Source organism: Monodelphis domestica, chromosome 4, assembly GCF_027887165.1.
Source record: "Monodelphis domestica isolate mMonDom1 chromosome 4, mMonDom1.pri, whole genome shotgun sequence".
In the NCBI taxonomy this organism is placed as follows: Eukaryota; Metazoa; Chordata; class Mammalia; order Didelphimorphia; family Didelphidae; genus Monodelphis; species Monodelphis domestica.
In genome coordinates this window covers 272,140,827-272,154,105 of record NC_077230.1, presented here as the reverse complement: position 1 = coordinate 272,154,105, position 13,279 = coordinate 272,140,827, and the positions used below count along the sequence as shown (strand labels likewise).

General features: G+C 35.1%; 1 protein-coding gene across 1 annotated transcript; it reads left to right on the top strand.

Annotated features, from left to right (window-relative positions):
- Positions 1–8,408: 8,408 nt before the first annotated feature.
- On the top strand, positions 8,409–11,702 carry LOC100015190 (olfactory receptor 145-like). The gene is given in 3 exon segments (XM_007495055.3): positions 8,409–9,417; positions 10,485–10,926; positions 10,929–11,702. Coding segments are annotated over 3 exon segments (936 nt in total). The 5' UTR covers positions 8,409–9,307; the 3' UTR covers positions 11,313–11,702.
- The last annotated feature ends 1,577 nt before the right edge of the window (positions 11,703–13,279 follow it).

Genomic DNA, 13,279 nt, shown 5'->3' with positions numbered 1-13,279 from the left:
AAGTAGGGAAAAAACTCTGAGCAAAATTGATCACTACAATAAGAATTGGAATACACAAATGTTCACATCTGTGGACCCCCACCTCTACCAATGAATTGGATGGAGATATATCTTCTAATATTTCTTCTTTGAGGCCAAGCTTATTCTTTGTAATTTTGCCACATTCATTTTCAATAGTTGTATGGTGAATGGTTTTTTAAAACTTAGATTGTAGTAATTGCATATATTGTTTTATTGGCTCTGTTTACTTCATTTTGCATCAATTGTATTCATCATATTCATGATTTATTACAGCTCAGTAATATTCTATTACATTCATAGAATGGTATCTTTCAATAAATATCTCCAACATTGTAATAAGTGTTGTTCTTACATAGATATTGCTCGTTCCTTGTCATTTGAACCTAAGTTCCATCAGGCTAATATAGATTGGTATGTGAAAAAGTTAATTTGAAGAAGATTGCCTTTTTAAAAGTGGTTTGGAGACCTTAATACATATCATGGAGTGACATGTGTAATGGGAAAAGGATAGAGATAGGATAAGATTTAAGAGAAATGGAAGGCTGTCTTTAAGGCACATACTACGAACTCAAGGGAAAGGATTTTAGTAGGCAGAAGGCAGAGGAGGAACAGTTTGGAAGTGACAACTGCTAGAGTAGTGACTTCCTGTAGAAGGTTGGGCTCTTCCTGTCTGGAAGGGTGGAGGAAAGGCTGGCTTGTCAGAGCTCATCTACCTCAACCTGACTGGGGAGAAGGAGTAAAGCCCTAAATCATCTTTGGAGGTACTCTGTTTGACTGGGAAACATCTAGAACAGGATCTGACCGTACCTGCTGTGCTTTCCAGAGATTTTCATCTAAAAATCCTGTCAGATCGGCTTTTAGGTTTTACCTCTCGGACCCCCTGGGGTGAACTTAGCCTTTTATATCAATCATAATGGTTTTCAGAGACAGCTTTTGAACTTAATCTAACCAACTACTGAGGGTGATAGATAGGTAGTTTAGTCAGCTTTTGGGGAACACCTAAATAGAAATAGGGAGCTGGTAAGTTAGCTGGAAGACCAGAAGGCTCTCTTTCCCGAGGGACAGAGAGGATTGTGGAGAACTAGCTAGATCCCTTAGAGTTAGGGACCCCTTGTTCTGATCCTCAGTTTTATCTCCTCTTATAATAAAAGAGAGATTTTTAAAAATATATCAATTATCTCCAAGGCATTTGTCGACTGGCCCAGTGAGAGAAAGTTATTCTGTTTCACTCTCACTGACTGTAGGTCAGAATACCGGGAGATCATGACTGGGTATTCAAGGGAATCCCCAAGTGGAAAGTATTCTATCCAGTCTAGATCTGGGTCTCCCCTTTATATCTTTTTTTTACATGGGATTAAAAAGCTTAACATTTCAGATTTCATTGAGAGTGCCATGATTTTTAGATAGTCCTATTATATTCTCCCTTGGTCAAATCACATAATTAAGTATGTGCTTCAATTTCAGGTTCTTTATCTAGATAGACTGGCAAGCTAAAGTGTGTATTGTAGAGTATAACCAGATAATGGGAGGACTGGCAATAATCAAATACATGATGATTGGTGGTAGGAATGTGAGAGGTTTGGCCTAAAGAAGAAAAAACTTAGGGGAAGATGATAGCTGGCTGCAAAGATCTGGAGCACTATTTATGTGGAAGAAGGTTTTCATTTTTCTGCTTAGGCCTAGAGGCAGAATCAAGAATAATAGACAGAAGTGAAGAGGCAAATTTGAGCTTGATATAAGGAGCAAACTACATAATGAAGTTTTGAAAATTGGGCTGCCTCAGATGGTAGCAAAGCATTCCTAATCCTGAATGTCTTCAGGTAGAAATTGGATGGCCACTTGTCTGGAAAAGATCCTTGCTGGAGAGATCCAATTCTCTCTTTGAATTTTCTTTCAGTTCTGAAACAGTAATTTCTACAGTTGGAAATCAACATTGCCTGATGATCTGGGTCCATCATATATAACAAAAAGGTTACTTAACTATTGTGGAAGGTAAATTTCTTGAATTGTCTATATAAACCATGGTAAAAAACAGGACTAACCATTCTTTCAAACTTATGAAGTGCACTCTCTTTCACATCAGAAAAAAATCTGAATGAAATATAAATAGACTAGAATATAGCAAAATGAGACTATTTGCAGATAGTTCATCAACCAAATGCTAAATGTACATTACCAAAACTGAAGTGTGGGAGGAAGTATTTAAAATGACTGAGTCAAGAAGACTATTCTCTGCTTAGACCCAGTACTCAGGCTAAGGATGGTCGGTCTAAGGAGAGGAGAGGCAGACTGGTCTTTCTAGAGCATAGAACTTTCAGTTTGAAAGACCTACATTCAAATCATGCTTCAGAAAGTAGCAATGAAATTCTGAACATTTCCTTTAAACATTCTCAGGCTCAATGTCACCATCTGTGATATGGGGATGAAAATAGGGTAGCATCCCTTGGGTTCCATTTAAGATATCCTTTGGGATAGTTCAATTGCTATGGAAGCCCATGGATGATGCTTGGAGTGGGCCTGTTTCTGGATAGGCATGATAGAAAGTTCCTTCCCCTCAACCTTAGAACATGTGCAAATAACCTGTGACTGCCACCTGTTGGCTATGATGACTCACAAGTTCATATTACATGGAATCTTTTAATTGACTGCTGAACCAGGACTCTGTAGATACAATGAAGAGGCAATCTTTACTCCCAAGTCTCCTTCTTCCCTGGTGTCTGTCTTTTGAGTGAGAAGGATAGTTGTGAGCTGTTTAGATGGGGAGGGAGTGGCTGCCCTAATCTATCAGTTGGTCACTGTGCATCCATGAGTATCTGCCTCTTCTATTTCTTTTGTGTCTATTTTTTCCTGGTTTTAGGTAAATGAGTATATTGTGGTGGAAGTGTCAAACAATCAGAGGAGCCTTCCACTGTCAATTCAAGTTAGTGGCAAAAAAAGGGCTTACATTCAGAAGTGGAAAAAGAATTCCTTGAAGATTATAACAAGAGACTCATGAGGTTGTAACTATGAGGAATAAAGGTTATGACCCCAGACAGGTACCAACACAGAGTTTCAGCTAATGGAAACCACAGGAGGACTCTATGAAGAGAGAAAAGGACATTCCTAGTCAGGATTTGGGAGTTACCATTTGGCTATGCATATTCTTTTATATCCATGCACCTCTTTTCCTTTCTTTAAGTTTGAGTCTGCTCTCCTTAGGGACTTTGTATATGTACTTTGAAGGGGAGACTGTACTTCCTGATGTGGGATGATGATTTTGTAACTACTGTTCTTGCTATAACTTCTTAGGATAAAAATGTCTTTTTTTATTAGCTAATTAATGCCAACTGGTAAGCACAGTAGATAGTTTTGAGTGATAATGCTAAAAACTTCAACTCCTCACTCAGTATTACCCCTAAAATTTTCAAGGGAGAAGTAATTATTGCAAGCTGGGAAGTAAGCTTGCTAGTATACTGTGAACTGGGAAATTGAACCCCTTAGAGGATTGTACAATAGTTAGGGTTATTGTGAATAACAAATGAGATAATATTTATGAAGTATTTTTCACAGCTTAAGTTATTTTATATAAATATTGGCTATTATTTTATAGATACACTCCAGTTTAGTATAACTCGGCTCTCCTGTAATCCTCATCAATAATCTGAAATCTGTGGAAAAAGGTAGCTGATATAGATAGTGATATTATTTAAGACTTAGCAATTGTCAGAGGGGTATAACTCTCCTATTTTGGGGAACAAAAAAGAAACTTTTCCTCCCGGCAACTGGAAACGTTGAGTTAGATTCTAAACTTTTATTTGGAGGGATTGCTTCAAAGGCTTTCTTTCTTTCTTTCTTTCTTTCTTTCTTTCTTTCTTTCTTTCTTTCTTTCTTTCTTTCTTTCTTTCTTTCTTTCTTTCTTTCTTTCTTTCTTTCTTTCTTTCTTTCTTTCTTTCTTTCTTTCTTTCTTTCTTTCTTTCTTTCTTTCTTTCTTTCTTTCTTTCTTTCTTTCTTTCTTTCTTTCTTTCTTTCTTCCTTTCCTCCTTTCCTCCTTTCCTCCTTTCCTCCTCTTTCCTCCTCTTTCCTCCTCTTTCCTCCTCTTTCCTCCTCTTTCCTCCTCTTTCCTCCTCTTTCCTCCTCTTTCCTCCTCTTTCCTCCTCTTTCCTCCTCTCCTCCTCTCCTCCTCTCCTCCTCTCCTCCTTTCCTCCTTTCCTCCTTTCCTCCTTTCCTCCTTTCCTCCTTTCCTCCTTTTCTCCTTTTCTCCTTTTCTCCTTTCCTCCTTTCTTTTGATTTTCCATATTTTTCCCAGTATCCCTTCCCCTATCCCTTATAGAGAACCATCCCATATGACAAGTAGAAAAAAAAAGATGAAAAATCAGTCTCAAAAATCAATACATTTAAAACATGTGAAAATATATGAAACTATGCAAAGGAGTGCATTAGGAGTACTTTTTCATATCCTTTCATTTGACCCATGCTTATACTTTTTACTTTTTTTTAATATTCAATTTTGATTTTGGGGGTATGTGGTTTTTCTTTTTATTTTCATTGTTGAAGTCACTGTGTATATGGTTTTCTTGGTTTTGCTTACTTCTCTATATTCATCAAACTTATAATTTCTTATAGCATAGTATTATTCCATTCCACTCATATCACAACTTGCCTAGTTATTCCTGAATCACTGGGCAACTAGTTTGTTCTAATTCTTAGCTATAACTAAAAGTGTTGCTCTACAGTTTTTTTATGTATGGGGGAGAATTTCTTTTTCTTACTGACCTTTTTGTAGTATAAGCCGAGTGATAGAATCTCTTAGTCTCAATCTATGAACATTTTAGTCTATTTGCATAATTCCAAATTATTTTTCAAAATGGCCCTAATAATTCACAGATCCACCAACAATTCACTAGTATGCCTTAGTTTCTTATGTACTATCAATCATTGACTATTACTATCTTTGTCACCTTTGCCAATTTTCAGGATATGAGTAAAAACATCAGAGGTTTTTGATTTTGTATTTCTCTTTTTCATGATTTGCTGTATTCTTCCATGTTATTGTAAATAGTGTGCAATTCTTATAAGAACTATTTGTTCATATCTTTAAACCATTTATCTAATGGGGAATGGCCTTATAGTATTATGTATATATATATATGTATAACTTGGATAACAAACATAATTAGAGAAATTTAATGCAAAGCTATGTTCTCATTCGACTACTTTTCTTCTAGATGCATAATTTTGTCTATTCAGAAGTTTTTTGGTTTTTATGTAATAAAATCAATTTTATCTTTTGTAATTATCTTATTTTAAGAACAAAAAAATTTCTACCCATAAAGGCAAATTGAATCTATGATAGCCCTTTCTGTATTTTGATATTGATTCCCAGGTACTTAAAGCCTTTTGTAGTTATTTGGAGTATGATTTCTCTTTCTATTTTTGCCGTGTGAATTTTATTTTTTTAATAGAAATGCATTTGAATTTTGAGTATTAATTTTGCAACCTGCAACTTTGCTGAATCCATGAACTATCTTGATTAGTATCTTTTTGGATTCTCTAGGATTTTCCAAGTGTGCCAACATATCATGAGCAGATAGAGATAGTTTTGTCTCATTACCTGTCTTTATGCTTTTGATTTACTTCTCTTTCTTATTGTTATTACTATCATTTCCAAAGCTATATCAAACAATAATGGAATGATTAGGTATTCTTCTTCTCTTCTATATTTATTGGAAAAGATTCTAGTTCATTCCTCATGAATATGGATTACTTTGGATTTTAGATTATTTATATACTATTGAAAAAGGTCCCATTCTGCCAATACTTTGTAGGTTTTTAATTTTTTATCATAAATTGTATTTTGTCAAAGGGTTCTGCATCTATTGAGAACATAATATTGAATGGTTTTGTTTTTAACATTAGTATATTGATTGTTTTCCTAATGTTGAAAATCCTTGCATCCCTCATATAAATCAAATTTGATTGTAATGAACGATTGTTTTTTTTAAAAAATTTATTTAATTAAATGATTTAGAATATTTTTCCATGGTTACAAGACTCATGTTCTTTCCCTCTCTTCCCTTCCTAATCCCCTCCCATATCTGACGTGCAATTCCACTGGTTTTAACATGTGTTATTGATTAAGACCTATTTCCATATTATTAATATTTGCACTAGGGTGAGCTTTTAGAGTCTATATTGCCAGTCATATGCCCATCGACCCAGGTGATCAAGCAGTTGTTTTTCTTCTGTGTTTCTTTTCCCAAAGTTCTTCCTCTGGATGTGGATAGTGTTCTTTCTCATATGTCCCTCCAAATAGTTGTCAATGAATGACTTCTTGAATAAGTTAGTGTAGTGTGTTTGACAGGATTTCATTTACAATTTTTGGACTTATTTATGATCCTGATCTATAGTTTTCCCCTTTGTATTATTTTTCCCTATGTATTAGGACAATATTTGTCTATTAAAGGATTTTGGTAGGGAGCTTTCTTTCTATTTTTGAGAATAATTTGTGTCATAGAGGGATTGATTGTTTTTTTAAAGTTTAGTAGAATTCTGTGAATCCTATGGAATCATAAATTTCCTTCTTACCTCTTTCCACTTTGGTAGTTCCTTTACAGAGTTTTGTATTTTCTTATAGGTCATTTAATATTTCCTCTATGAAGTTAGATGCTATCATTTGGAATAAATAAGTTGTTAATATTCATATTGGATTTTCATCTGTAGTTCCTTTTAGCACAATATAGTTTCCTGGTTTATGTCATTTTAGATATGGAAAGTTTTTAATCTAATAGCATGATTATAGAACTTTTTTAGGGTTCTCCTGATGCATAGTAAATTTCTTATTTTTACTCATTTTATTCAGTATGTCTTTGTTTTTTAAAAAATGTTTCTTTTAGGCAACATATGGGATTTTGTCTTATCTGAAATGTTACTCTTTTTCTTGTTTGTTTTATTGATTAGTCCACTCACATTTAAATTTATAGCATTAGGTTTATAATTTCTCTCTAATATTATTTTTCCTAATTAGTATTTTCTCATCATTTTCTATAAATGCAGTACTATTTCTTTTCAGCTATTTTAGCTTAATCTAATTTAAAGCAACCTATTCTCACCAGCTCTTTTTCTTATATTTGTTTGTTAGTCTATTACCTAGTTTTGGAGTTTTGCTTATTAATTCTTATATTTTTTATTTTATCTAGTTATTTAGTTATTCTTCTCTATTTGTCAAAAAGTCAAGTAGTAACACTATTCTATTTTTCTCTTTCAATTTATTTTGTTAGTTTTTAAATATAATTTTCTATGCCTTTTTATAAAAAGAATTACTTTCATTCATTCTCTTTATTCTTTTCCATTTCTGACTATTCTAGACACTTATTCTTTAATTCATGGCCTTTCTACTTATTTAATTCTTTGTTTTTTATATTCCTTAGAGAATTAAAACTTCTGAGGTATATTTTTGGGTTCTCTTTTTTAAAGAGTTACTGTTATTGCCTTATATTTTTCCCTTTAACTCCCCGCCCCCCTTTCTTGTACCTCATTCTTAGAAATGCCAGTTCCTGCAGGTGATAGAGAGTATATTACTCTATGGTAGGAATCTTCCTATGCCCTTCTTGTCTCATTCAATGTCAAACTTTGCCCTTTGCTTGGTTGTTTTTTCTCTATTTGATTTGAAATGTCTTTCCTGAATCCAAGCCCCTCCACTTTTCAGTTACCTCCAGGATTTCTAATTCTCCCTCTCCTGACTCAGTATGAATAGACAAACTATGCATTAAATCCCTGCATACAAGAAATGTTGTAAAGTTCTTTTATAGAATATCTCTCTTCTCCCAGAGGAGCATTCATTCAGGAGTGGATGGATATTGACTCATAACCAAATCTTCAACATATAAGAGTTAGAATTCATGTAACATTTAAGGTTTGCAAAGTACTTTACAAATATTATCTCATTTTTGATGCTCACAATCACCCTGGGAATTGCTATTAATAGGGAGTTGTTATCAATATTCTCATTTTACAGTTGTGGAAACTGAGACAGATGGAAGTTCAATGACTTACCTGAGGTCACACAACTAATAAGCCTCTGAGACCAAATTTTAATTCAGGTCTGAGACCAAATTTTAATTCAGGTCTTCCTGACTTCAGGTCTAACACTCTATCCAATGCACCACCTAATTTCATAATATTTGGCAGACTATGTTAAGGAGAAATTAATGCTGTTCTATATGATTCCAGAAGGCAGAATTAAGGCCAAAGTATATAATTTACAAGGAAAATATCCTAATCCTTCGAGCTATTAAAATAGAATGAAGATTATATATATATATATATATATATATATATACACACATACATAAAAATATATGTATATAAAGTTTCCCATCAGTGGAAGTGTTCAAGCAGAGACTAAATGAGTTGTTGATATCATAGAGGAAATAAATTTTTAGTAGTGATTAGGTTGGGTGACTTGTGAAGTATCTTCTGTTTTTGAAATAGGAATGACATCTTCTACCTGCCTCCTTCTTAGGTCAAGTTTTGGCTCTAGGAGAAAATAAAGGAGAACATCAGAGGAAATTGTTGCATCTTCTGTGCTAGTATATTTACAATCCCTGGTGTATAGTAAGAATCTGAGTTAAAAAATTAAGCCTCTAAGGAGGTAATGCAAATTTCGTGATTCAGGGTATACAATAAAGACTCCCTGAAGATATGATCTATTTGAGAGATTCTGTGAAAGCACCTGCCTTTGTGTTCTGATTCAAGTCCTTGAGACCTCTGAATCCAGAATAAATCCCACTGTGTCCTGTCACCTGCTCTCTCTGGTAACAGTGATAGTAAAGCTTTAGTTTCCTTAAATGCAGAATTGGGATAAAAATAGCACTTGCCTCCCAGGTTTGTTGTAAAGATAAAATGAATTATATTTATAAAACTCTTAGCATCATGCCTGGTCAAAGTATGTGATTAATAAATGCTATTTCCTTTCCTTCATCCTTTCATTCTTTCCTTCTTTCCTTCCTGTCTTCACCTAACTCTGAAGACAAATTCAAAAACTTCTTAGGGCAACTGTTTGGCTCATAGGAACTTTTACAGAGAGTAGTCAGTCATTGGGAATCTTTACAACAATGAGTTCCAAAGGGGACTGAGCTAAGAGTCCACAAGTTTGTTTCATTTTTTCATTCAAGAAGCATTTATTAATCATCTACTATGTATCAGGCACTGTTGATAATGCCTTGCCATTGGAGGATAGGGAATGAAGAACTGGTTTCTCCTCTAATATGCCTTTTTTCCTGTTCCCACAGATGCTGCTCAGAGGAAGATGGCCACAGTAAATGACTCCACTGTGACTGAATTTGTCCTTTTAGGTTTAACTGACCAACTGGAGCTCCAACTCTTTCTCTTTTTCCTATTCCTAGGGATCTATGTGGTAACCGTTGTAAACCTCAAAATTTCTCAGACTTATGAATGTTAGGGATTTCCCCCATTGGGGAATCTTCTACTTTAAAAAATTCCTTAGCAGATGGTGAGAACTCTGCTTGAGTGTGGGGGCTCCTAGCTATGGGAGTGTCCCTGCTCCACCCTACTTAAGACTGCTTTAGGACAGAAAACTGTTTGCTAAACAATGAAAGTACTTTGATCCATGCTTATGGAAGGGACAGGAAGTTCTCTGAGTCATGACTGTTTTAGAATTTATACAATGGGATACTAAGTACCTATAAAGGTGGGGCAACTTGTAAACTACTTAAACCTAAAAGGGTGATAACTTATTCAGAGGTTTTTTCTTAATGAAATGTCGACACAGCAGCATTTTTTCCTGACTTACTAAAGAGATTAAAACTACTCAGCTGTGAATTCAAAATGGGCGGTCCTTTAGACACATCTACAGTGATTGGTAGATGTAAGGACTTAGGGGAGGTGACAGAGGAGATTTTGCCCTTAAAAATAAGAGCTCAGAGAAGAGCAAGGAGATCTCGATTTCTGATTCTCATTCTGAAGGAGAGCTCCTTGAGGAGCTCCTCTGAGGGGCTCTGTCCCTCTGGGGTAGGAGCTCTGGAGGCTCTTGAGAGAGAGAGGCCCTTTGAAACAATCTCTGGCTGGAAGACTCTTTGAGGACTGGTGTCACTAGTATCCTTGTTTAGTCAGACCTTGTGGTGAGTGTTAAAAAAAAACTGACTGATTTCTCTTTTAAGATTCAGGTCTAGGCCATATTGGCTTGAGGCCCTTCATACTTATTCCTTTCTTACTCTCTCTCTCTTTCTTTGATTACTCATTGTATTGTTAATTAAAATCTCTATAAAACCCAATTGACTTGGGTATTTGACTAATTGGGAATATTTCCCTGGTGACCACCTTATATTTGATTTTAAAACCCAAGACACTTGTAGTGAAACATATTTCTGTGGTCAACTTTACTCACCCTCTCTTATATCTATCACAATTTATATCTTCCACTATTTTAATCACTACAGTTTAAGACCTCAACCATTTAAATCTCACACCATTGTGGGGAATCTACTCTTGATGATTTTAATTAAGCTAAATCCACACCTTCATACCCCCATGTATTTCTTTCTCTTCAACATGTCTTTAATAGATTTGTGTTATTCCTCTGTCATCATCCCTAAAATGTTAATGAACTTTGTGTCAGAGAAAAACATCATCTCCTATTCTGGGTGCATGGCTCAGCTGTATTTCTTCTGTGTCTTTGTAAATTCGGAGTCCCTTCTTTTGTCAGCCATGGCCTATGACCAATATGTTGCCATCTGTTACCCACTGCTTTATAATATTAAGATGTCCTCTCAGATCTGCTCCTTTCTGGTGTCTGGCGTATTTGTGATGGGGTTTGCTGTTGCCTTGGCCCATACTGGATGTATGCTGAGGCTGTCCTTCTGTGCCAGTAACATCATCAACCATTACATGTGTGACATACCCCCCTCCCCCCAGAACTCTCCTGCACCAGTACCTATGTCAATGAATTAGTGGTTTTCATTGTAACAAACATTGAACTTGCGGTGATTGGTTCTGCCATTTTCCCCTCTTATGCTTTAATTTTTTCCACTATTCTCCGCATCAATTCCAATAGCGATAGGTCTAAAGCCTTCAGCACTTGCAGTTCCCACTTAACTGCTATTTTTCTTTTTTTTGGGTCAGGAATTTTTGTGTATCTTAAACCTTCTTCTTCTAAGTCTATGAACCAGAGAAAAGTGTCCTCTGTGTTCTATACCATTGTGATTCCCATGTTAAGCCCTATGATCTATAGCCTGAGGAACAAGGATGTCAAATTGGCCATGCAAAAAACCTTGAGACCAAGAATGATCTCTTAAGGGCTCTGTGAGTGTTCTTAAGAGGACTTAAAGACCTATTGATTTTATTGGACTTTCTTCATGGATACTCTTCTTGACTACAATTTGAATTTTAAGCCATAGTCTGAAATAGGTTCATTTATTCCTTAAAGAAGATTTTATCTAACAAAAGACTATCTGGAAATACTATTTTACTTAATATGCTTTTCTAGGATGCTTAATTCTGATTGTATTCACAAATTTTAGTATAACTTTTCATAATAAAGGCTGTAGGGAAAGTTAAGGACTTGTCATTTTATAAAGAAGTAATCACTATAAATAACATTTATAGATGAGGTTGTATTTTCCTTGGACAAATGTTATCTGCTATGGACAAACCAGAAGAAATGTTAATGTTGATAAAGGAACTGAAAATTATATTAATTTCATTGAGGATTCCTAGTGCTTTTTCATTACAAAATTTCAATTGACATCATTTGTTGTCTTATGATGTTTTTTTTCAAGAACACATAGAAACCATGTTGAGATTTTCTGAAAGTATTCTTTATAATATTCTGCTACTCTTCTGCATTGAATATGCTATCATTCAATAAAATTTATTACAGTGCTTCTGAAATACATCTTTAGGGTAGGCAGTATAAATTTGGTTCTACATATTTTCTTGTATTTGTCTTGTCTAGGGTATTAGGGAAAATACTGGCCCAAACAGGTTTAGAGAATTTATGAGAAAACAATGGGGAGAGAATGCCCCAGAAATAGAGGAGGTAGTGTGGATCCTTAAAGATCCAGGCTACTGAAATCAAATCAATGAGAGGATGTGATGGATTTTATAGTTTCATTGTGGAATTGGAGGAATCTATCTTAATTTGATCTGCATATCCATCTAGTAGCAGAATGAGAATATCTTAGGGGGTCCTGAAAAAGCAAGAAATTAGAGAACCTTTTCAAATGCTGATTTTTGATATTATATCTCTGGTGCTGGAACCTAGGTCTCAGAGAAATCATAGTTTTGAGGATTTTAAATATGGGTAGAAGTCTGATGGTCAGATCAGAAATGAGTAATTCTTTGGATAGCAAAAGCTCATAAGAGAAGTTGGTTTCTACTAGGGTAAGGGAGAAGAACTTGCTGAATAAGGAACTTTGTAAATTGGAATGTAATTATAAACGAACCAACAAAATGACTGTGTATTGGAGTTGTGAAGTTGCAGGATTCCTCCCTTCATTCTTAGAAGACTATTGACAACCCCCCTCCCCCAACAAAAAAAACACAAAAAAACAAAAAACACAAAAAAACAAACCAAAAGAAAACCATTAATAGAAAAATACAATAATGACTTGAGACTGTGTTTTTTTCCCTCTTCCTTGAAATAGCAACTCTCCCCATTCAAAGGAACTCAAAAGCACAAATGCAAACAAGATAGAACTTTCATTTCCTTTTTCTTTAAAAAATTAAAAAAAAAGGGGGGGGCAGCTGGGTAGCTCAGTGGATTGAGAACCAGTCCTAGAGATGGGAGGTCCTAGGTTCAAATCTGGCCTCAGACACTTTCCAGCTGTGTGACCCTGGGCAAGTCACTTGACCTCCATTGCCTAGCCCTTACCGCTCTTCTGCCTTGGAGCCAATACACAGTATTGACTCCAAGACAGAAGGTAAGGGTTTAAAAAAATTAACATGCCTTTATTTTTTGTCTCCCTTCTATTTCCCCTTCTCTGGAAAAACAACACTAACTGCAAAACTGTTGTATGCAGAATTAGGCAAAACATTTCCACTCTGGCCATGTCCAAAAATCTTTTTCTGATTCTTCATATTTAGTCTATCATGTGAACATCATTTTCATCAGGTAAAACTGCTATCACAAGAACTATTTTCCTGGGGTTTCATGGGAAATAAAAAAAGATGACTAGTTGCTGAAACTAAAATATCCAAGGATCACATTTTATAATCAATCCTCAATTGTCCTAAGTTAACCTCTAAGTCAAGGCTGGTAGGA